The 25,775-nt window shown below is 43.1% G+C and overlaps 1 protein-coding gene across 1 annotated transcript in view; it reads left to right on the top strand.

Annotated features, from left to right (window-relative positions):
* Window positions 1-25,540, top strand: part of LOC126249551 (uncharacterized) — a 43,077-nt gene extending 17,537 nt beyond the window's left edge. Inside the window, exons 2-4 of the mRNA XM_049951215.1 lie at window positions 24,293-24,421; window positions 24,504-24,579; window positions 24,705-25,540. Coding sequence (XP_049807172.1) covers window positions 24,293-24,421; window positions 24,504-24,579; window positions 24,705-24,790 — 291 coding nt within the window. The 3' untranslated portion in view covers window positions 24,791-25,540. The remainder of the gene's footprint in view (window positions 1-24,292; window positions 24,422-24,503; window positions 24,580-24,704) is intronic.
* Window positions 25,541-25,775: the final 235 nt, after the last annotated feature.

Here is a 25,775-nt window from a genome sequence, read left to right as displayed (position 1 = left end):
CGATGGATGTCCGGCACATAGCTCGCGTGCGGTTGAAGCGGTATTGAATAGCATGTTTCATGACAGGTGGATTGGTCGTCGAAGCACCATACCATGGCCCGCACGTTCACCGGATCTGACGTCCCCGGATTTCTTTCTGTGGGGAAAGTTGAAGGATATTTGCTATCGTGATGCACCGCCAATGCCTGACAACATGCGTCAGCGCATTGTCAATGCATGTGCGAACATTACGGAAGACGAACTACTCGCTGTTGAGAGGAATGTCGTTACACGTACAGCCAAATGCATTGAGGTTGACGGACATCCTTTTGAGCATTTATTGGATTAACGTGGTATTTACAGGTAACAGCATACGTTCTCAGAAATGGTAAGTTCACAAAGGAACATGTATCGCATTGGAACAACCGAAATAAAATACTCAAACGTAGCTACGCTCTGTATTTTAATTTAAAAAACCTACCTGTTACCAACTGTTCGTCTAAAATTGTGAGCCATATGTTTGTGACTATTACAGCGGCATCTATCACAAAGCGAAAAAAGTGGTCCAACTAAAACATTCATATTTCTTTACGTACTATACGAATATGTAATAGAAATGGGGGTTCCTACTTAAGGAAATGCAGTTGATATCCGGTTGATCTATGACAGCGCCATCTAGCGGGCCAACCATAGAACCATCTGGTTCTTGGTAGTTTTTTCGTTTGATGCTTATTTCGTGAGATATTTGGCCCGGTCACGATCAATGGACCACCCTGTATAACGTGGTGCACAGAGCACAACCAGCGCAGTAGGATAACATGCGTGATAGGAGACGCATTATAGGAGGCTACCACTGGAATTGCATATTTTGGGATAATAGTACTGTGGATCTGGTACAAAGCTTAAAAAACGTTTTGCCTGTGGTGATAAGCGGATTAACCTGCTTGACAGGCGTGTTTTGAACACGACATTACACACGCAGAACGTAAAGATATCCCAGGACGTCATGCCACTGATCGAATTGAACTGACGCAGAGCCGGCCGCCGGTGGCCGAGCGGTTCTGGCGCTACAGTCTGGAACCGCGCGACCGCTACGGTCGCAGGTTCGAATCCTGCCTCGGGCATGGATGTGTGTGTTGTCCTTAGGTTAGTTAGGTTTAAGTAGTTCTAAGTTCTAGGGGACTTATGACCTCAGCAGTTGAGTCCCATAGTGCTCAGAGCCATTTTTTTAACTGACGCAGAAGAAAGGATGCTGATATGGACAGCGCATTACTGCATTTGTAGTTGATAAATCCATGCGTGGTAATATTAAGTTGGGCTTAGGGGTGATGAAATTCAAGCAAGTGATGAGTGGCGCTCGTCAGGCACTGAAGAAGAAAACAACGAAGAAGAAGAAGAAGGAGGAGGAGGAGGAGGAGGAGGAGGAGGGGGAGGAGGAGGGGTGTTTAAAAAATTGTATCCTGTCAGCGATGTATGTAGCTAAAAGTGACCTGAAGCATAAAGAATCGGTTAAAGCACCCAGGGTTCTGCCGGCGCCCAAGACATCAGGTGGAATTATTCCCTTCCTCATTCCTGCCGTCGCAGATCCCTCAGCGGTGGGTTCACTGGCAGGTGGTGCTGCAGCTGTAGTCAGAACAGTGAAGAACGCACGGAACTCCCAGGAACAGCTAGACGTGTGGTGTGTTTACGCGGGATACATTACCGAAGACTATGTAGAAATGCAGTGAATGTGGAATTGTATATTTATGTGTTTCTGGGGGACCAGGACCCACTGGGTGGCGTATGTTAAGAAAAATAGAAATAACGTCTTCTATTTCGACTCATTCGGAGACTTGCAACCGCCAGACGAGTTACAACGATACTTCACCGATAAAAGACGTGCGTTCCACAATTTTCATCGCTATTAGGACTGTAATACCTACTTATTGCTGCCAGCAGCAAGTCGTATACTCCTAGCTTACTTATTTGTTACACAGTTTAATTCTTAATTTCGTTGCGTGTTTTTGGGTACTTGCATTGTTTAATTCATAAATTTCTGGCGTATTATAGTATTTGAGAGTTGTAGTATCGCGCTTTAGTACCTGAACAGTGTACATTCGCGTAGTCGTCTGTCTTCCGTTTTTGTTTTGCACGGCCAGTGTCGGTTGGTCACATCCAGTGTGCTCCCTGCCGCCTGAGCTCCCAGTTGGTGCACATCGACAGCGCAGAAAGATACGTATATAGCTTCTTTTCTGTGTTTACTTCGTACATTCTTACTTAAATTGCGTGTGAGTTTCGTATAGGAGGTGTAATTTCGAGTTTTAGTGACTGTAATCGTAAATTCAGGCAGATCGTAGTGCAGTCGTTAGGCATTTGTACAGGTTAGTTCATACATTCTTTGCGTGTTTCCCTTGCGTTATCTAGGCACTCGTGTTTCAGTAACTGTTGTTCAACATTGATTAGAATGGACAGGGACTGTGATTGCTGTGTTCGGATGAGGGCTGAGTTGGCATCCCTTCGCTCACAGCTGCAGGCGGCGCTGACTTCGGTCGCGCAGCTTGAGGCTGTCGCCAATGGGCACCACTGTGGGGAGCTGGACTTGGGTATCATGGGGATATCAACCTCGTCCCGTCTGTCCCCAGATCTGTCTGCCGCTGTGGTTGCCCCGGTTGCGGCCCGCAGTGGGGCTGAGCCCTCGCCTGTGGTTGATTGGGAGGTCGTTCCAAGGCGTGGCAGGCAGTGAAAGACGTCCCCTGAGGCTGATCAGAAAGCCTCCCCGGTGCGTCTCACAAACAGGTTTCAGGTACTGTCTCTGGCTGAGCCAGATGCAGCTGCCTGCCCTGTTTCAGAGGATGATTCTCAGCCTTCAAGGTCTGGGCAATCGCAGAAGGTGGGCTTATTGGTAGTTGGGAGCTCCAATGTTAGGCGCGTAATGGGGCCTCTTAGGGATATGGCGGCTAAGGAGGGGAAGAAATCCAGTGTGCACTCTGTGTGCATTCCAGGTGGAGTCATTCCTGATGTGGAAAGGGTCCTTCCGGATACCATGAAGAGCACAGGGCGCAGCCAGCTGCAGGTGGTGGCACATGTCAGCACTAATGACGTGTGTCGCATTTGATCTGAGGAAACTCTCTCTGGATTCCAGCGGCTATCTGATTTGGTGAAGGCTGCCGGTCTTGCTTACGAGATGAAGGCAGAGCTCACCATCTGCAGCATCGTTGACAGAACCGATTGCGGACCTTTGGTGCAGAGCCGGGTGGAGGGTCTGAATCAGAGGCTCAAACGGTTTTGCGACCGTGTTTGCTGCAGATTCCTTGACTTGGGCCTAGGGTGGTGGGGTTTCGGGTTCCGCTGAATAGGTCAGGAGTTCACTACACTCAGCTGGCGGCTACACGGGTAGCAGAGGCTGTGTGGCGTGGACTGGGCGGTTTTTTAGGTTAGAAGGCCTCGGGAAAGTACGGGGTGGGCTGCAATCTCAAAGGGTGCATGGAAAATACAGGACGTGCTTGGATCAAGGAGCAGTCGGAATTGTAGTTGTAAATTTTTGTAGTTGTGCTGGGAAAGTCCCTGAGCTTCAAGCGCTAATAGAAAGCACAGAAGCTGAAATCGTTATAGGTACAGAAAGCTGGCTAAAGCATGAAATAAGTTCTGCAGAAATTTTTACGAAGTCTCAGGCGGTGTTCAGGAAAGATAGATTAGGCAGAATTGCTGGTGGAGTGTTTGTCTCTGTCAGTGGTGGTTTATATTGTAGTGAAGTCGAAGTAGATACTCCGTGCAAATTGGTATGGGTGGAGGTTATACTTAACAGCCGAACTAAGTTAATAATTGGCTCCTTCTATCGACCCCCAGACTCCGTTGATATAGTTGCTGAACAGTTCAGAGAAAATTTGAGTCTCGTAACAAATAAATACCCCACTCATACAGTTATAGTTGGTGGGGACTTCAACCTTCCCTCGATATGTTGGCAAAAATACTTGTTCAAAACCGGTGGTAGGCAGAAAACATCTTCCGAGATTGTCCTAAATGCTATCTCCGAAAATTATTTCGAGCAGTTAGTCCACGAACCCACGCGAATTGTAAATGGTTGCGAAAACACACTTGACCTCTTAGCCACAAACAATTCAGAGCTAATAGAGAACATCATGACTGATACAGGGATTAGTGATCACAAGGTCGTTGTAGCTAGGCTCAATACCGTTTCTTCCAAATCCACCAGAAACAAACGCAAAATAATTTTATTTAAAAACGCGGATAAAGTGTCACTAGAAGCCTTCCTAAGAGACAATCTCAATTCCTTCCGAACTGACTATGCAAATGTAGATGAGATGTGGCTCAAATTCAAAGATATAGTAGCAACAGCAATTGAGAGATTCATACCTCATAAACTGGTAAGAGATGGAACTGATCCCCCATGGTACACAAAACAGGTTCGAACGCTGTTGCAGAGGCAACGGAAAAAGCATGCGAAGTTCAGAAGAACGCGAAATCCCGAAGATTGGCTAAAATTTACAGACGCGCGAAATTTGGCACGGACTTCAATGCGAGATGCCTTTAATAGGTTCCACAACGAAACATTGTCTCGAAATTTGGTAGAAAATCCGAAGAAATTCTGGTCGTATGTAAAGTACACAAGCGGCAAGACGCAGTCAATACCTTCGCTGCGCAGTGCCGATGGTACTGTTACCGACGACTGTACCACTAAAGCGGAGTTATTGAACGCAGTTTTCCGAAATTCCTTCACCAGGGAAGACGAATGGAATATTCCAGAATTTGAAACACGAACAGCTGCTAGCATGAGTTTCTTAGAAGTAGATACCTTAGGGGTTGCGAAGCAACTCAAATCGCTTGATACGGGCAAGTCTTCAGGTCCAGATTGTATACCGATTAGGTTCCTTTCAGATTACGCTGATACAATAGCTCCCTACTTAGCAATCATACACAACCGCTCGCTCACCGATAGATCTGTACCTACAGATTGGAAAATTGCGCAGGTCGCACCAGTGTTTAAGAAGGGTAGTAGGAGTAATCCATCGAACTACAGACCTATATCGTTGTCGTCGGTTTGCAGTAGGGTTTTGGAGCATATACTGTATTCAAACATTATGAATCACCTCGAAGGGAACGATCTATTGATACGAAATCAGCATGGTTTCAGAAAACATCGTTCTTGTGCAACGCAGCTAGCTCTTTATTCGCACGAAGTAATGGCCGCTATCGATAGGGGATCTCAAGTTGATTCCGTATTTCTAGATTTCCGGAAAGCTTTTGACACCGTTCCTCACAAGCGACTTCTAATCAAGCTGCGGGCCTACGGGGTATCGTCTCAGTTGTGCTACTGGATTCGTGATTTCCTGTAAGGAAGGTCGCAGTTCGTAGTAATAGACGGCAAATCATCGAGTAAAACTGAAGTGATATCAGGTGTTCCCCAGGGAAGCGTCCTGGGACCTCTGCTGTTCCTGATCTATAAAAATGACCTGGGTGACAATCTGAGCAGTTCTCTTAGGTTGTTCGCAGATGATACCGTAACTTACCGTCTAGTAAGGTTATCCGAAGACCAGTATCAGTTGCAAAGCGATTTAGAAAAGATTGCTGTATGGTGTGGCAGGTGGCAGTTGACGCTAAATAACGAAAAGTGTGAGGTGATCCACATGAGTTCCAAAAGAAATCCGTTGGAATTCGATTACTCGATAAATAGTACAATTCTCAAGGCTGTCAATTCAACTAAGTACCTGGGTGTTAAAATTACGAACTTAGTTGGAAAGACCACATAGATAATATCGTGGGGAAGACGAGCCAAAGAAGGCGTTTCATTGGCAGGACACTTAGAAGATGCAACAAGTCCACTAAAGAGACAGCTTACACTACACTCGTTCGTCCTCTGTTAGAATATTGCTGCGCTGTGTGGGATCCTTACCAGGTGGAGGACATCGAAAGGGTGCAAAAAAGGGCAGCTCGTTTTGTATTATCACGTAATAGGGGAGAGAGTGTGGCAGATATGATACGCGAGTTGGGATGGAAGTCATGAAAGCAAAGACGTTTCTCCTCGCGTCGAGATCTATTTACGAAATTTCAATCACCAACTTTCTCTTCCGAATGCGAAAATATTTTGTTGAGCCCAACTTACATAGGTAGGAATGATCATCAAAATAAAATAAGAGAAATCAGAGCTCGGACAGAAAGGTTTAGGTGTTCGTTTTTCCCGCGCGCTGTTCGGGAGTGGAATGGTAGAGAGATAGTATGATTGTGGTTCGATGAACCCTCTGCGAAGCACTTAAATGTGAATTGCAGAGTAATCATGTAGATGTATATGTAGATGTAGATGTTCATCGTAACTTTAGCGAAGAAGTATGTGTATAAGGAGATGCATTAAGCATCCACACGTCAGACGAGGTTCAGATGCAGTGCCGTATACTCTGACTTACAAAGAACAATCGTCAGTATTACGCGTGAATTACTTCCCACCGATTGATTTAAGCAACAGGGAGTGGAATATTTCGCTGATTAGAGTGGAGACATACAACAGCATTCCCAATATCACAGACGCTAACAATAAACGTCAACTGGAAATTAATGATGAAAAAGAAATTGTGGAATTAGAACTTGGTGCATACGATATTCACGATTCAAATCAAGTTTCAAAACGGTCCGGAATAGGGCTTGCTCTAGGTGCAAACATCAATACACTTAAATCTGAAATAAAGACATCAGGAAGGATAATAGGATGGCTACTGGGTTTTACAAAATGACAGGTTGTGAAGAAGGATCCTAATAAATTCTACAGATCCAACCAGTCATTGGATATACTCCAAGTCAGTACAATCCGTGTCGAGTGTAGCACTGCAACGAACTGCTACGTCAACAACAGATTGATTCATACAATTTACGGATTCCTCCGATCAGTGGGAACAGGGTATAAAATCGTTGTGACCCCTACCAACTCTATTTACCTCCCGGTAACAGTTCGGGCTTTGGACTATCTGGAACTGCGTATTGTGGACCAGAATAATCAACTTGTCGCTTTTCGCGGTGAGGAAATCATTGTGCGGTTGCATCTAATGCGGAACCAGCAGCAACCTTGAATCTGCAGAGACCCAGACGCAGTGACGGCGAGCTGCAACCAGTCAGGGGATCGCAGCAGCCCTGTATTGTCAATGAAGACAGGATGGGCGTCAGGTATAAAACCAAAGTACACAACGTGCTGCGTAGCACTTCACGACAGAACAGCAAGGCTATAACACGTGCAAACTACGAGTTTCTTAAATCAGTGAGTCTGAAGGCGCGCAATGAGGGTTCGATATAACTAGCCCAATGGAATATGACGAGAGTATTGTACGCCAGGAATATTTGTCGCATAAACCTTATGCATCAATCACATTTAAGAAGAACAAAGAAGTTAGGACTGTCATCCACCACCAGGACGCTTTAATCTTCCCATACAAGAGTTTCATATAGCTTGATGGATAATTTACAGAAAGGGATGTTATTGCTACAACGGCCTCGAACCTTACACTTCCTGCTTTAGTGATCCTGTTTCATGAGATACCATATGAACTTAAAAGGGTCGAGACTGAACGTATACGCAATGTAGGCATAACATCAACTCTTAAAACGTATGTCTCTGCTTCTCCCTCGGATTTGAACGATTTAGAAAATTCCGGGTGCTTTAATGACGAACCAGCGGATCGAACAGTGTCACTGTACAAGAGATTTAATTCGTGTATATCTTTGAAACTGCTTACGGGATGCTTTGAAGACACGCGGCGAATTGTTCTGAATGCTAAACAGGAGTTTATTCTGGTACAGTGTGCACCGGATAACAACTCATATATTCAAGGAATTCAAGACGAGAACGAGATCACCATCGATAAAAAGAAAATGTGGAAAGTGCCGCACATCACAGTATTGAATGAGCGGCGTTTGAAGCTTTTAAAGGTTCTGAACGCCGGTGTACTTTTACATCTATCTTTCTGTTCTTGGAAGGTTTTCGAGTACCAAGTGCTACCGACTGAAAGCAGACAAACGTGGTCCACAAAAACCTCCTCTCAGCTACAGACGCCTAGATTCACCATACTTGCGTGGAATGAAAATGTATACAGTCTAGGATATGACATGTATGCGAGGTTCCGTGCTTCTTACTATCATGAAGAGGAAAGATGTCCACTACACCCACGGAAATTCAAAGAGCTGGCGCCAATCATCGTAATAGGTTCCTCAAAACAGAACGAGATACTTAAATCTGGTCCTATAGATGTACGAACTGAATGTGAATCTTCAGAATATTTCCCGGGACGCATTGCAGCGTATGCTCTAGTTCTATATGACCGTGTGATCAACTACTGTCCGCTCACCAGTGTTGTGCAACGAGCTGCATAAATGAACAGGTGCTTCACCATACCTGGTGCATTTTACAATGGTGTTTAAAGGTGTGAACATCATTGCAGACGCTCAGGGTTTCTATGGTGATGAGCATAGACAGTTCATATTTAAAGATGTGGCATTCGTAGCATACATTGAAGATACCGGAATAATAGACATTCACAATAAATATTGCATCACCGAAGTCGTTCAAGGATGTGAAGTGCGTTAAAACACGGAAGAGTGCAAAGTGGTTAACACATTTCTATCTTGGAATTCATTTTTGTTGTTTAGGCAAGCTCCCCGAATGGAGCTATATATAGAGACCAACGCACAAAACTTCATAAATGTAGGCAAAGAGTTCGAGCAAAATTTCTTCGAACACATGAAGAATGGCGCATTCGGAAGGCCATGCAAAATATGAGGAAGATTTGGGACATCAGCCTTGCAGCATCATGGGAGGACAGAGTTGGTGCGCCTGCATTAATTGCAATACGTAATTTTGGAAGGTGCGTCATTTTAACGAAAACCTTGTCGCCATTGAACTTTGCAGACTACGTGTCGCCTTCGTCAAGCCAGTCGCCGTTGGAATGGCGAGTTTAGATATTACGAAAATGCTCCTTTATCGATTTCCATTGCGGATAAATACTGAACGAATGTCCATTAAATTGTGTATAACTGTGATATATGACGCTGATATACCAAATCAAAACTACCAATATCTATGAGGATATCGGGAGTGATGTACATACAAGGTTACATGTTTGGGGTGCACAGCGAATAACGAGTACAGTATTCTGCTAGTGAATAAAAATATATTTTGTTTGATGGAAGTCGAACTGAATGGGTAACCTGCCGCAGAATTTGCGGGCTTACTCGCAGAAAATGTATCCCCTTGAGACTGAGTCTGGGCGCATGACGTACAAAGCAAAAGGTGTACAACAATAGTCAGCAAATACGCTAACCATTGACGATTACAAGCAGTGTGTCCAGGTTTCAAAAGTGAAAACCACTGAGTACTTTGTCATTCGATCCAATCGACAAGTTGTTTCGATTATTAAACAACTTAAACTCTCTTTATCTGCTCTGGATGAAAAAGATATATACAGGGTGTTTCAAACATGACCGGTATATTTGAAACGGCAATAAAAACTAAACGAGCAGCGATAGAAATACACCGTTTGTTGCAATATGCTTGGGACAACAGTACATTTTCAGGCGGACAAACTTTCGAAATTACAGTAGTTACACTTTTCAACAACAGATGGCGCTGCAAGTGATGTGGAAGATATAGAAGACAACGCAGTCTGTGGGTGCGCCATTCTGTACGTCGTCTTTCTGCTGTAAGCGTCTGCTGTTCACAACGTGCAAGTGTGCTGTAGTCAACATGGTTTATTCCTTAGAACAGAGGATTTTTCTGGTGTTGGAATTCCACCGCCTAGAACACAGTGTTGTTGCAACAAGACGAAGTTTTCAACGGAGGTTTAATGTAACCAAAGGACCGAAAAGCGATACAATAAAGGATCTGTTTGCAAAATTTCAACGGACTGGGAACGTGACGGATGAACGTGCTGGAAAGGTAGGGCGACCGCGTACGGCAACCACAGAGGGCAACGCGCAGCTAGTGCAGCAGGTGATCCGACAGCGGCCTCGGGTTTCCGTTCGCCATGTTACAGCTGCGGTCCAAATGACACCAACGTCCACGTATCGTCTCATGCGCCAGAGTTTACACCTCTATCCATACAAAATTCAAATGCGGCAACCCCTCAGCGCCGCTACCATTGCTGCACGAGAGACATTCGCTAACGATATAGTGCACAGGATTGATGACGGCGATATGCATGTGGGCAGCATTTGGTTTACTGACGAAGTTTATTTTTACCTGGACGGCTTCGTCAATAAACAGAACTGGCGCATATGGGGAACCGAAAAGCCCTATGTTGCAGTCCCATCGTCCCTGCATCCTCAAAAAGTACTGGTCTGGGCCGCCATTTCTTCCAAAGGAATCATTTGGCCCATTTTTCAGATCCGAAACGATTACTGCATCACGCTATCTGGACATTCTTCGTGAATTTGTGGCGGTACAAACTGCCTTAGACGACACTGCGAACACCTCGTGGTTTATGCAAGATGGTGCCCGGCCACATCGCACGGCCGACGTCTTTAATTTCCTGAACGAATATTTCGATGATCGTGTGATTGCTTTGGGCTATCCGAAACATTCAGGAGGCGGCGTGGATTGGCCTCCCTATTCGCCAGACATGAACCCCTGTGACTTCTTTCTGTGGGGACACTTGAAAGACCAGGTGTACCGCCAGAATCCAGAAACAATTGAACAGCTGAAGCAGTACATCTCATCTGCATGTGAAGCCATTCCGCCAGACACGTTGTCAAAGGTTTCGGGTAATTGCATTCAGAGACTACGCCATATTATTGCTGCGCATGGTGGATATGTGGAAAATATCGTACTATGGAGTTTCCCAGACCGCAGCGCCATCTTTGTTGAAAATCGTAACTACTGTAATTTCGAAAGTTTGTCTGCCTGAAAATGTACTGTTGTCCCAAGCATATTGCAACAAACGGTGTATTTCTATCGCTGCTCGTTTAGTTTTTATTGCCGTTTCAAATATACCGGTCATTTTTGAAACACCCTGTACTTCCCGGTAAGGTGTATGCACTCTCCTGAGGATATCACCGCACCAAAAATGATGATGACTGTAAACGCTATAAATACCTGATTTATGTAAATATTGTAAATTGTAGATTTTAACGTCAGGTGAATACCACCTTTCTTCTGATGGAAGATAAACTGTAAATACTGTAAATAACGTTGACCGAGGTGAATACCACGTTTTTCTGATGGAAGAAAAAGTATAGGTAGAGAAAATAGTGTAAACTGAGATGAGCGCCACCTTCTTGTGATTGAGACAAAAATTTGAGTCATCCATCGTAATTTGATTTTATTGTAAATTGTATATACTCTTCAATGGAAGTTCGATGATCCACTGCAATTGCATTGAATGTAAAAAACATTTCATGTAAAGAAACTTTGCAAAAATTTAAATAATGTGAACTGTATACTATTTCAATGTAAATTCACTCATTCATTGTAATTTCTCATATACTGGAAGAATAAAAAAGAAAACATTGTGTCAGAGTAAGTGTATAGTAAATCCTATATGTACCATATTTTGTGTTTGAGCTCTTTTTTGTATCGTTCATATTCATTCCGCAATTTGTTTGCGTGTCACACACACACACACACACACACACACACAGACACACACACTTAGTGAATATCTGTCTCTCAGCTCCGCCGCATCTTATCAGGATAGCTGAGACATGCAGATATAACTCCCTATGCACCCGACCACATTACATTAGAATAATATTTGTTCCATAAATCATGAAAAAGACATTTCGTAATGGTGTGGAACGTGACAGTTAAACCTAAGTTTCCATTAGACTTTTTTTTTAAAGTTACTACTTCATATCTAAAAATTCATCTGTCGAGTTAAAGGAGTTGTCATTCATAAATTCTTTTAATTCGTTTTGAAATGTTAGTTGGCTATCTGTCAGATTTTTAATGCTATTTGGCCAATGCCAACAGATTTTTGTGAGAGCACAGTTCACCCCTTTCTGTACCAAAGTCAGATTTAACCCAGAATAGAGAAGATCATCCTTTCTTCTAGTGTTGTAGCTATGCACTTGTCAATTATCTATAAATTGGGATGGGTTATTGAAAAAAAATTTCATAAGTGTACATATGTGCTGTGAAGGTACTTTGAATATGCCGAGTTCCTTAAATAAATGTCTGCAAGATAATTTTGGGTGGGCTACAGCTACTATTCTGTTTACACGCTTTTGTCCAATGAATAATAATTTTTCTCTTAGTGAAGAATTACCCCAAAAAATGATGCCATATGAAAGCAGTAATTGAAAATAGGCATCGTACCATAATTTACTGATATATTTATCACCAAAATTTGCAATAACCTTAATAGCATAAGTAGCTGAACCTCTGTTACCTGCCAGCGGCAGGCGAGGAGGGAAACTGACACTAAGTAACGTTTGTACTGTGAATTAGTGACGGATTGAGAAGTCTAGTATTTATACTTTCTCGCCAAAAAGTAGTTCTGAGATAACATTTTACGACGAGGCAGAGGTGGAAGGATGATACGAGACTTAAAGAGAAACTGAAATTATGACACAGTAGACGCTAATTTCAGTGGAAATTTGTTGTAGTTTCAGGGAAAATATACGACAGTATATATACAGGGTGAGTCACCTAACATTACCGCTGGATATATTTCGTAAACCACATCAAATACTGACGAATCGATTCCACAGACCGAACGTGAGGAGAGGGGCTAGTGTAACTGGTTAATACAAACCATAAAAAAATGCACGGAAGTATGTTCTTTAACACAAACCTAGGTTTTTTTAAATGGAACCCCGTTAGTTTTGTTAGCACATCTGAACATATAAACAAATACGTAATCAGTGCCGTTTGTTGCATTGTAAAATGTTAATTGCATCCGGAGATATCGTAACCTAAAGTTGACGCTTGAGTACCACTCCTCCGCTGTTCGATCGTGTGTATCGGAGAGCACCGAATTACGTAGGGATCCAAAGGGAACGGTGATGGACCTTAGGTACAGAAGAGACTGGAACAGCACATTACGTCAACATGCTAACACCTTTTTATTGGTCTTTTTCACTAACGCACATGTACATTACCATGAGGGGTGAGGTACACGTACACACGTGGTTTCCGTTTTCAATTACGGAGTGGAATAGAGTGTGTCCCGACATGTCAGGACAATAGATGTTCAATGTGGTGGCCATCACTTGCTGCACACAATTGCAATCTCTGGCGTAATGAATGTCGTACACGCCGCAGTACATCTGGTGTAATGTCGCCGCAGGCTGCCACAATACGTTGTTTCATATCCTCTGGGGTTGTAGGCACAGCACGGTACACAGTCTCCTTTAATGTATCCCACAGAAAGAAGTCCAGAGGTGTAAGATCAGGAGAACGGGCTGGCCAATTTATGCGTCCTCCACGTCCTATGAAACGATTGTCGAACATCCTGTCAAGGTTCAGCCTAGTGTTAATTGCGGAATGTGCAGGTGCACCATCATGCTGATACCACATACGTCGACGCGTTTCCAGTGGGACATTTTCGAGCAACGTTGGCAAAAATGGTTCAAATGGCTCTGAGCACTATGGGACTTAACAACTGTGGTCATCAGTCCCCTAGAACTTAGAACTACTTAAACCTAACTAACCTAAGGACATCACACACATCCATGCCCGAGGCAAGATTCGAACCTGCGACCGTAGCAGTCGCGCGGTTCGCAACGTTGGCAGATCATTCTGTAGAAACGCGATGTATGTTGCAGCTGTTTGGGCACCTGCAATGAAGTGAGGACCAATGAGGTGGTCGCCAATGATTCCGCACCATACATTTACAGTCCACGGTCGCTGTCGCTCTACCTGTCTGAGCCAGCGAGGATCGTCCACGGACCAGTAATGCATGTTCCGTAGATTCACTGCCCCGTAGTCTGTGAAACCCGCTTCATCGGTAAACAGGTAGAACTGCAACGCATTCTCTGTTAATGCCCATTGACAGAATTTCACTCGATGATTAAAGTCATCACCATGTAATTGCTTATGTAGAGACACATGAAACGGGTGAAAGCGGTGACGATGCAGTATGCGCATGACACTACTTTTACTCAGTCCACCGGCTCTCGCAATGTCCCGTGTACTCAAAAAAATGGTTCAAATGGCTCTGAGCACTATGGGACTCAACTGCGGAGGTCATTAGTCCCCTAGAACTTAGAACTAGTTAAACCTAACTAACCTAAGGACATCACAAACATCCATGCCCGAGGCAGGATTCGAACCTGCGACCGTAGCGGTCTTGTGGTTCCAGACTGCAGCGCCTTTAACAGCACGGCCACTTCGGCCGGCCCCGTGTACTCATGTGTGGGTTCATGGCAACAGCACCTAACAGACCAACTGCACCCGCTTCTCCTGCGATGGGCCTGTTACGGACCCGTTTGCGTGCTGCGACCATACCTGTTGCATTAAGTTGGCGGTAGATGTTTTGCAATGTTGGATGCTCTTTGTCCGGGTACCGTTCTGCATACACCCTGCAGGCTTCAGCTGCATTTCGTCGACACTCGCCATAGATGAGTATTATCTCCGCCTTTTCAGAGATCGAATACACCATGGTCACAGTTCCTACAACACTACACTATCACAGACGTCTGGTAACACGGTGTACTACAGTTGGTCTGCGTGCGGAGACGAATGAAAAAGAACAATAGCAGCAAGCGCTACATGCGGACACTGCGACAGCTAGACCAAACCACAACAGTGCACTACAGCCACACTCGTAAACACGGTCGTCATCGTAAACATGTCCCTGCAGATGCTGCTCGCCGACCGTGGCCCGTGTTTGTTACAACACGCAACTGAACGTCGGAGGTTTCAAGCGTCAACTTTAGGTTACAATATCTCCGGATGTAATCAACATTTTACAATGTAACAAACGGCACTGATTACGTATTTGTGTATATGTTCAGATGTGCTAACAAAACTAACCATTTAAAAAAACGTAGGTTTGTGTTAAAAAACATACTTCCGTGCATTTTTGTATGGTTTGTATTAAACAATTAGACTAGTCCCTCTTCTCACGTTCGGTCTGTGGAATCGGTTCGTCAGTATTTGATGTGGTTTACGAAATATATCCAGCGGTAACGTTAGGTGACCCACCCTGTATATATATAATCAATGCCTTTCGCTATACAGGGTGGTCCATTGATCGTGACCAGGGCACATATTTCACGAAATAAGCATCAAACGAAAAAACTACAAAGAACGAAACTCATCTAGCTTGAAGAGGGAAACCAGATGGCGCTATCTTTGGCCCGCTAGATGGCGCTGCCATAGGACAAACGGATATCAACTGCGTTTTTTTAAAATAGGAACACCCATTTTTATTACATATTCGTGTTGTACGTAGAGAAACATGAATTTTTTAGTTAGACCACTTTTTTCGATTTGTGATAGATGGCGCTGTAATAGTCACAAACTTATAAGTACGTGGTAACACGTAACATTCCTCCAGTGCGGACGGCATTTGCTTCGTGATACATTACCCATGTTAAAATGGACCGTTTACCAATTGCGGAAAAGGGCGATATCGTATTGATGTATGGCTATTGTGATCAAAATGCCCCTCGGGCGTGTGCTATGTATGCTGCTCGGTATCCTGGACGACATCATGCAAGTGTCCGGAACGTTCGCCGGATGGTTACGTTATTAAAGAAACAGGAAGTGTTCAGCCACATGTGAAACGTCAACCACGACCTGCAACAAATGATGATGCCCAAGTAGGTGTTTTAGCTGCTGTCGCGGCTAATCCGCACATCAGTAGCAAACAAATTGAGCGAGAATCGGGAATCTAACGGTGTTGAGAATGCTACATCAACATCGATTGCACCCGTGCCACATTTATTTGCACCAGGAATTGCATGGCGACGACATTGAACGTCGTGTACAGTTCTGCCACTGGGCACAAGAGAAATTACGGCACGATGACAGATTTTTTGCACGCGTTCTATTTAGCGACGAAACGTCATTCACCAACAGCGGTAACGTAAATCGGCGTAATATGCACTATTGGGCAACGGAAAATCCACGATGGCTGCGACAAGTGGAACATCAGCTACCTTGGCGGGTTAATGTGTGGTGCTGCATTATGGGAGGAAGGATAATTGGCCCCCATTTTATCGATGGCAATCTAAATGGTACAATGTATGCTGATTTCCTACGTAATATTCTACAGATGTTACTACAAGATGTTTCACTGCATGACAGAATGGCGATGTACTTCCAACATGATGGATGCCCGGCACATAGCTCGCTTGCGGTTGAAACGGTACTGAATAGCATATTTCATGACAGGTGGATTCGTCGTCGAAGCACCATACCATGTCCCGCACGTTCACCGGATCTGACGTCCCCTGTTTTCTTTCTGTGGGGGAAGTTGAAGGATATTTGCTATCGTGATCCACCGACAACGCCTGACAACATGCGTCAGCGCGTTGTCAGTGCATGTGCGAACATTATGGAAGGCGAAGTACTCGCTGTAGAGAGGAATGTCGTTACACGTATTGCCAAATGCATTGAGATTGACGGGCTGCATTTTGAGCATTTATTGCATTAATGTGGTATTTACAGGTAATCATGCTGTAACAGCATGCGTTCTCAGAAATGATATGTTCACAAAGGTACATGTATCACATGTAACCGAAATAAAATGTTCAAACGGACCTACGGTCAGTTTTTTAATTTGAAAAAACCCACCTGTTACCAACTGCTCATCTAAAATTGTGAGCCATATGTTTGTGACTATTACAGCGTCATCTATCACAAAGCGGACAAAGTGATCCATCTGAAACATTTATGTTTCTTAACGTACTACACGAATATGTAATAAAAATGGGGGTTGCTATTTAAAAAAACGCACTTGATATCCGTTTGACCTATGGCAGCGCCATCTAGCGTGCCAACCATAGCGTCATCTGGTTTCCCCCTTCAAGCTAGACAAGTTTCGTTCTTTGTAGTTTTTTAGTTTGACGCTTATTTCGTGAGATATTTGGCCCGGTCACGATCAATGGACCACCCTATATATATGGGGTCGTTTACAAATGGCAGATGAATCACAATATGATGGCAATGGTTCGAGTTACACATTACTCCATCAATGCTGTTCAATGTACATTACTGTACAAGTTTGTCGGTCAACAATTGTGCGCATTTTCCGTTGTCTTGCGTATTGGAATATCCTTGGAGATGGACTTCGTCTGCCCACAGCATGTCCTATGGCCATTCATTGTCCACTTCCATGCGAGCAAGTAATTTCAGAGCGAACGTTTGTCTTACTGTCAGGTCAGCAGGAAGTAGCTCTTGAAATGTGTGATTTTGTATGGATAGTGATGCAAGAAGTTTCGTAGGATTTTATGCACCGTACCTGCAGGCATGTCCAACGCTCGGGGAATTCCCAGTGCACAGCATGATTGCACATCATCGCCAGACCCGTCCTGCAGTGCTGTGGCCACAGCTTCGACAGACATTGGATCAACCGTGCTCGTCTCTCAGCCACACTGCACTTCAAAGGAACCTGTCTTTTCGAATTTCGTGATCATTTCCTCCAGAGCCTTATCAGACATCGGAGCAATGCCTTTTTTCACGCCGTTGAGTGTCTTGGACTTCTGCAGGGCTGCTGGCACACAGTCACTGTCCTTGTAAAAGAGCTTTACCAACAGAGCGCGATCCCTCATAGAGACAGTTGAGTTGGGCGTCTCGGAATCAAACTGAGGAACAGTTGCACGGCCGGTCGGTGTGACCGAGCGGTTCTAGGCGCTTCAGTCTGGAACCGCACGACCGCTACGGTCGCAGGTTCGAATCCTGTCTCGGGCATGAATGTGTGTGATGTCCTTATGTTAGTTAGGTTTAAGCAGTTCTAAGTTCTAGGAGACTGATGACCGCAGATGTTAAGTCCCATAGTGCTCAGAGCCATTTGGACCATTTTGAACAGTTGCACGGCTGTTGCTGTGCATATTCTAACGCTTACAGCGCCATCGATTGGTAAAATTTTAGTTCGATATTTTTTGTTCTAGTAACTACAGACGTTAAGAGTGTATACCTATTAATGTATCTTCGACTTGGTGTCACTTTAATATTGAACACTCGAATGTATGTTTTGGTAAATACTGCATGTGTTTAACATTGCCTTCACTGTAATATTGAGTCTGAGGTATGTGACTTTCACGGAAATTATGAGTATCATGGACTTTAATCTGGCGGTCTTGTAATACACTACTGGCCATTAAAATTGCTACACCAAGAAGAAATGCAGATGATAAACGGGTATTCATTGGACAAATATATTATACTAGAACTGACATGTGATTACATTTTCACGCAATTTGGGTGCATAGATCCTGAGAAATCAGTACCCAGAACAACCACCTCTGGCCGTAATAACGGCCTTGATACGCTGGGCATTGAGTCGAACAGAGCTTGAATGGCGTGTGGCGTGTACAGGTACAGCTGCCCATGCAGCTTCCACACGATACCACAGTTCGTCAAGAGTAGTGGCTGGCGTATTGTGACGAGCCAGTTGCTCGGCCGCCATTGACCAGACGTCTTCAATTGGTGAGATATCTGGAGAATGTGCTGGCGAGGGCTGCAGTCGAACATTTTCTTTATCCAGAAAGGCCTGTACAAGACCTGCAACATGCGGTCGTGTATTATCCTTCTGAAATATAGCGTTTCGCAGGGATCGAAAGAAGGGTAGAGACACGGGTCGTAACACATCTGAAATGTAACGTCCACTGTTCAAAGTGCCGTCAATGCGATCAAGAGGTGACCGGGACGTGTAACCAGTGACACCCCATACCATCACGCCGGGTAATACGCCAGTATGGCGATGACGAATACACGCTTCCAGTGTGCATTCACCGCGATGTCGCCAAACACGGATGCGACCATCACGATGCTGTAAACAGAACCTGGATTCATCCGAAAAAATGACGTTTTGCCATTCGTGCACCTAGGTTAGTCGTTGAGTCGCAGGCGCTCCTGTTTGTGATGCAGTGTCAAGGGTAACCGCAGCCATGGTCTCCGAGCTGATACTCCATGCTGCTGCAAACGTCGTCGAACTGTTCGTGCAGATGATTGTTGTGTTGCAAACGTCCAGATATGTTGACTCAGTGATCGAGACGTGGCTGCACGATCCGTTACAGCCATGCGGGTAAGATGCCTGTCATCTCGACTGCTAGTGATACGAGGCCGTTAGGATCCATCACGGCGTTCCGTATTACCCTCCTGAACCCACCGATTCCTTATTCTGCTAATAATCATTGGATCTCGACGAACGCGAGCAGCAATGTCGTGATACGATAAACCGCAATCGCGATAGGCTACAATCCGAATTTTATCAAAGTCGGATACGTGATGGTACGCATTTCTCCTTACACGAGGCATCACAACAACGTTTCATCAGGCAACGCCGGTCAACTGCTGTTAGTGTATAAGAAATCGGTTGGAAACTTTCCTCATGTCAGCACGTTGTAGGTGTCGCCACCGGCGCCAACCTTGTGCGAATATTCTGAAAAGCTAATAATTTGCATATCACAGCATCTTCTTCCTGTTGGTTAAATTTCGCATCTGTAGCACGGCATCTTCGTGGTCTAGCAATTTTAATGGCCAGTAGCGTATTTTGCTGCATATATTGCCCAAATTCTAAAACTACTGTGTGAAATGGTGGAGGAAGGGAGAACTGGACGAGGATGTGTACTCTGGAAATAATATAATTTGGCACCACTTTTATTAATCATTTAAGCACTACACTCTGACTGGTTGGAGACAGGGAGGAGAGGATGTGGGGTATCAAGCGCAGTTGTGTTGTTCCCATAATTTTCGGTTTCAATATTGTGCTCACTGACTGGTGATAGGGGGGTGGGGGGGGGGAGGTGAGGGTGTTTAATTATCCATTAACAAAACTGGGCTACTTTCTAATAATAGACTTTCATGTGTTGAAAACTGGGGAGTGATGGGTATAGATAATGCAACTAGCTTATTCGAATCATCTAGGGTTTTCAATAGTGCACTGTGATTGGCTGGAGATAAGGAGGAGGAGAGGAAGAAAAAGCGTGACTTGATGTGTATGCCGGAAATAATGAAATTTTAAACCATTTTTACACATCATTTAAATACTATACTCTAACAGTCTGTATATCGGAGGGGGTGTGCTGTATAATGTACAATTGGTTTATATCCATCATCTTGGATTTTTTAATACTGTGTTATGTTAGCTAGGAGATAAGAAAGGGAAGATGGGGAGGAAAGGGGGTGAGGATTCTTCATTTTCTATAAACACAATTAGGTTGTTTTCTAATACTACACTCTGACTGGTTGAAAAGAGGAGAGGGTATGAACAACAATTTTGGTCTGGTTCCTTGATCTATCATTTTTAATACTGCACTATAAATGGCTGGAGATATTAACGCAATTCAGGTTCATCCACTATCTTGGATTTTTTATTTTTAATACTGTGCTAAGACTAGTTAGAGACAAGCAGGGGTGAAGGGGAGATGATGTCACCGGTGTGTGTTTAGATGTCACCGATATAGTCGCTGGTACTGCTGTCATCATATCTTCCACTCCCATGCTGTTCGATTGGAAAGTGTCCTGGAGTCCTCACAGCGTTACTACTTATCTCCACAGAATCTCTTATATTGAATCTTCTTAGAGCTAAATTTGGTATTTCTATTCATTTCCGAAGTACTTCATTATAAACACTACTTGCTGTTACTCACAGATGACTTCCAGATCAGTTAATGATTATTTTGTTCGCCCATTGGGTTCAATCTTAATAACTGGATTAATTTATACCTTACTGTTTAACACACTTTCTACAGAAAGAGATGTTCACTCTGCAGCGGAGTGTGCGTTGATATGAAACTTCCTGCCAGATTAAAACTGTGTGCCGGACCGAGACTCGAACTCGCGACGTTTTCCTTTCGCGGGCAAGTGCTCTACCAACTGAGCTACCCAAGCACGACGAACGCCCCGTCCTCACAGCTGTACTTCCGCCAGTACCTCGCCTCCTACCTTCCAAACTTTACAGCATATTTGATGACAGGTGGATTGGTCGTCGGAGCACCATACCATGGCCCGCACTTTCACCGGGTCTGACGTCACCGGATTTCTTTCTGTGGGTAAAGTTAAAGGATATTTGCCATCGTGATCCACCGACAACGCCTGACAACATGCGTCTGCGCATTGTCAATGCATGTGCGATCATTATGGAAGGCGAACTACTCGCTGTCGAGAGGAATTTCGTTACGCGTATTGCCAAATGCATTGAGGTTGACGGACATCATTTTGAGCATTTATTGCATTAAGGTGGTATTTATAGGTGATCACGCTGTAACAACATGCATTCTCAGAAATGATAAGTTCACAAAGGTACATGTATCACATTGGAACAACCGAAATAAAATGTTCAAACGTACCTACGTTTTGTATATTAATTTAAAAAATCTACTTGTTACCAGCTGTTCGTCTAAGATTGTGAGCCATATGTTTGTGACTATTACAACGCCATCTATCACAAAGCGAAAAAAGTGGTCCAACAAAAACACTCATATTACCTTAGGTACTACACGAATATGTAATAAAAATCGGGGTTGCTATTTAAAAAAAAACGCAGTTGATATCCTTTTGACCTGTGGCAGCGCCATCTAGCTGGCCACCCATAGCGCCATCTGGTTTCCCCCTTCAAGCTAAACAAGTTTCGTTCTGTGTAGTTTTGTCGTTTGACGCTTATTTCGTGAGATATTTGGCCCGGTCACGATCAATGGACCACCCTGTATACTTGTTTCAACGTTCTGAAGAAATAGCAATGGATAGGAATCTGCTACAAACTGCTGCAACGGCGATATTAGTCGCTGTATTGGAAGAGCAAAAGAAAGATAGTATAGGCAGAAACAGAGGCTGTTGGGTGCGACATTGGATGCAAAGACGGGAAGAAGGGAGGGGTATTTACAGCATGTTGATGGACGAATTTGAGCTAGAGGACCCCACTTAGCTTCGCAATTCTATACGCATGGATAAGGCACCTTATGACAAATTGTTGGCGTTCATTAGCGATAACATTCGTCACAAAGACACCGTCATGAGAGAATAAATTTCTCCTAGCGGAAAGTAAGATCACGTGGAATGCAATATACCATGTTTTTAGGATTATAATTTTTATGTGTGTACTGGTTGCAGTTACTTCGTGCCGACTTTTTGCAGAATACTGTAAGTGATTTGTCATTCAAATTCGTTCATCAACAGGATAAAATCAGTGGCACTGTAAACATAATTGGAAAAGCGTATTTCAGTCGATATCAGTTACATACACTAACTTTAATAGAACGTTTATTAAGACCAAATGTTACTGTTCCCTACCTAATCCGCGATTAAGCTGTTGAAGAGCACATTTTGGTACCTTATTTATTCTTGATGTTGAAAAATTATAGTAATCTAGCACTGTCAGTGTTTGCATTTCAATTGCATTACATCCTGCATGTACTGCGGCAATTATCATTCCCTTCGGGCTAATTTGCACATTCATGTATAGAGGCTTTTGAGTGATAATTCAGGTTGCATTTCTGCATTGATTATATGATTACGCCTAACTGTAGTACAGTTATTAAATTTGGATACACAACACTATTCACTCTGCAACTGTTAATGTAAGGAAGTCTTGAGAATAATCTTCTAACTGCTCAATTTGGCTTTTTTAATGGCTCCTCTGCCGAGAATGCGATGTATGATTTCAAAAACTAAGTTCTTATAAAAGTAAATGAAAAAAATCTTACTGGCGTTTTTTGTGATCCTGCAAAGTCCTTTGATTGTGTAATCATAAAATTCTGCTACAGAAACTACAATCGTATGGCATTAGTGGCCTCCCCTATGTAAGGTCGAAGTCATATCTTAACAACAGAAAACGGACGCTCGCTTTAACAAATGATACAGTGGGAATAAGAAAAAGATTCAGAATGGGAAAATATTAATGTGTCGTGCTGGAAGGTAAGACACTTGGCTAACACCTGTTCTTGGTCTACATATATGATTTATCACGAACATTTGGGGATTCCTCAAAAACTGTAATGTTTACTGCTGGCACTGCTGTACTGATAAAATTCCAAACGGATCCATACTGGAGACAGCCAGCAGAGTAATGAAACGAGCCTACAGCTGGCTCACAGCCAACAAGCTATCCCTTAATATTTCAGAAACTTATAACGTGCAATTATAAACATATCAAAATGACTTAATGTGTACCAGCAGTATGGAATAATGGTGCATTCAATGGATGAGACTCCAAGTATTAAGTAAGTACTTAGGCATCCAGATGGGTAATAAACTGAGGTGGCACCAGAATGGTGGATACGTTAACCCAAAAGCTCAGTTCTTCATGACTTGCACTTAGAAACGTCTTGCATTATGCTGATTTGCAGACGAGACTGCTGGCATTCTTACACACAATTTATCTTGTGGGGCATAGCAACTATAGTGAAAGAAGTGTTTATTTTACAGAAGTGGGCGGTAATAGTATTGTGTAAAATTGAGAACTGAACATCTTGCTGATGCTTCTTTGAGGACCTAGGGATTCTTAAATCCCAATATATACATCCCCTATTGGTACTTAGTCTGAACTCAGCAGTTCACAGCTACAACACTAAAGGTAACAATTTTCATATAAACTGTACCCCTCTCTAGGATTCAGAGTGAAGTTTCACATTGTGATGTAGTAGCAGACAACAAGTTACCAGTCGACATCCAGCAGGAAACCGAAAATTCCAAATATTTAAATGCAAAATAAATGAATATCTCATTAGCCACTCTAAGATATGTGTACTTGGACTCAAGAATGTAGATTCTGCATGACTGTAATGTCTGTATTAGGTGCAACCTTACTTAGCCGGTAGATAGATAGCTTTTAGTGGTTTGTGTGAGGTATTAGATAATAACAGCAGCTGAGTGGTGAGGTAGTAGCTTACTTTTTCAAAGTAGGTGTTTTGTTGTAACATACATACGTAAAGTAATCTAGAAGTAATTATCATAATTGTTTGAATAGATTAGTGGTAGTCATAATATGGTTTGGAAGTACAGTATGTAGAAGCAGCCAGCACACATTGCTTCTGCCTGTTAATACATATATTGACTCGTTCCTTATCCCTGACAGCTCTTCTTCGGGAAGGGATCTACGGTGCATGATGGCCTGTTAATACATAACTTGATTCGTTCCTTATCCCTGACAGCTCTTCTTCGGGAAGGGATCTACGGTGCATGATGTGTGAATGAATAAAAAAAAATATTTTCCAGTCTTGCTGTTATTTTCAGGTTTTTGGCAACGGAGAAAGTCATAAGAGTTTGGCATTCCGACACAGAATATCTGTGCCAAGTATTTCACAAATTGTAGTTCTGGTATGCACAGCAATGCGGAATGTACTGAAAGACAACGATTTGAAAGTGAGTGGTAGTTGAACTACCATCCTACCAATTATAACTGTAGGAACCACGTCAGTATATCACTGCTGCCTGTTTTCCATAGGCTCCAACAACAGAAGGAAAATGGAAGACGACTGCCGACACGTTTGACGAACTCTGGAGGACTCTTCATTGCTTAGGTAAGTTACTTAATCAAGGAAGTTCACTTTTTGTGCAGTTTATTATAAATGTCACCATAGAAAGTCTACTTAAATGAAACTGACAAATCATATCTGTATTGTTCAGATATTTGTTTCATTTATAGGTGCAATGGAAGGGAAATACGTTGCATTTGCTGCAGATCAGCAGGCTCACTTTATTATAATCACAAGAAATTTAATAACATTGTAATACTAGCAGTGGCTGATGCTAAGTATCTGTTTTCTCTGACTGACAGTGGGTGCAATGGACGAGTAAGCGATGGAGGAGTCTTTTAACAAAGTACAATAAACTCTGCACAAAGGGAAAATTAGTTGCAAGTTCTACAAGAGAAGGTGCTAAAAAGCAGCAATGTATCTGTTCCATATGTTGTTGTGGCAGATGACGCTTTCAGACTCCAGTCATACGTTATAAGGCCATACAAAGACTTTCAAAATGAAAATCAGGAAAAGGCTTTCAATTACAGATAATCAAGAGCAAAGATAGTTGTTGAAAATGCCGTTGATATTCTGGGCAACCGTTCCCGAATTTTACTGATGACTATTAAACTTCCTGTAGACTTTTGCATTTTACATAACTGTTTGATTGACGAAGCCTGCAGCACATATGTATCAGCCAGGTACATTGAAAATACTGAGTGCTGTGCGATAGAGGAATTGTCACAGCGTGCTGGTGTTCTGTGGTGTAGCACTCACCAACAGAATAGAAACAGAACTGCAAAGGAAGCAAAGGATGTTCGGGACAGATACTGTGAACATTTTAATGTATGTGGTTTAGGCCCTTGGTAATGGGGGTCAATTAAGAACTTCAGTTTTTGAATTTCAATGTATTTTCAAAGTAATAAATACAAAATTTATACTCTTCAGTAATTATCATCCTTTACTTGTGACTCCACTATAATTTTCAGTATTTTATGTTTTGTATTCCTTACAAGTGTTGAATCTTTTAGCTTCTTCAATTCATGTACAATGAAATGTTCCAAAACATCAAGTTGTGATAGTAATGGATTACTGTCACTCTTCCTCTTCTTCCAACTTTTAGGTGTAACAAAATAGGCACTAGAAGCCATTGGGGTATTAGGGACTTCGAATTCAGCAGTATTATCATTCACTTTTGCCACACCCATATTCCGTAATGAAAAATGGCATAGTTTTTAAGTACACTGTATTAGTTACAG

This window comes from Schistocerca nitens, chromosome 3 (assembly GCF_023898315.1).
Source record: "Schistocerca nitens isolate TAMUIC-IGC-003100 chromosome 3, iqSchNite1.1, whole genome shotgun sequence".
Classification (NCBI taxonomy): domain Eukaryota; kingdom Metazoa; phylum Arthropoda; class Insecta; order Orthoptera; family Acrididae; genus Schistocerca; species Schistocerca nitens.
This window is presented reverse-complemented; position numbering and strand designations above follow the sequence as displayed.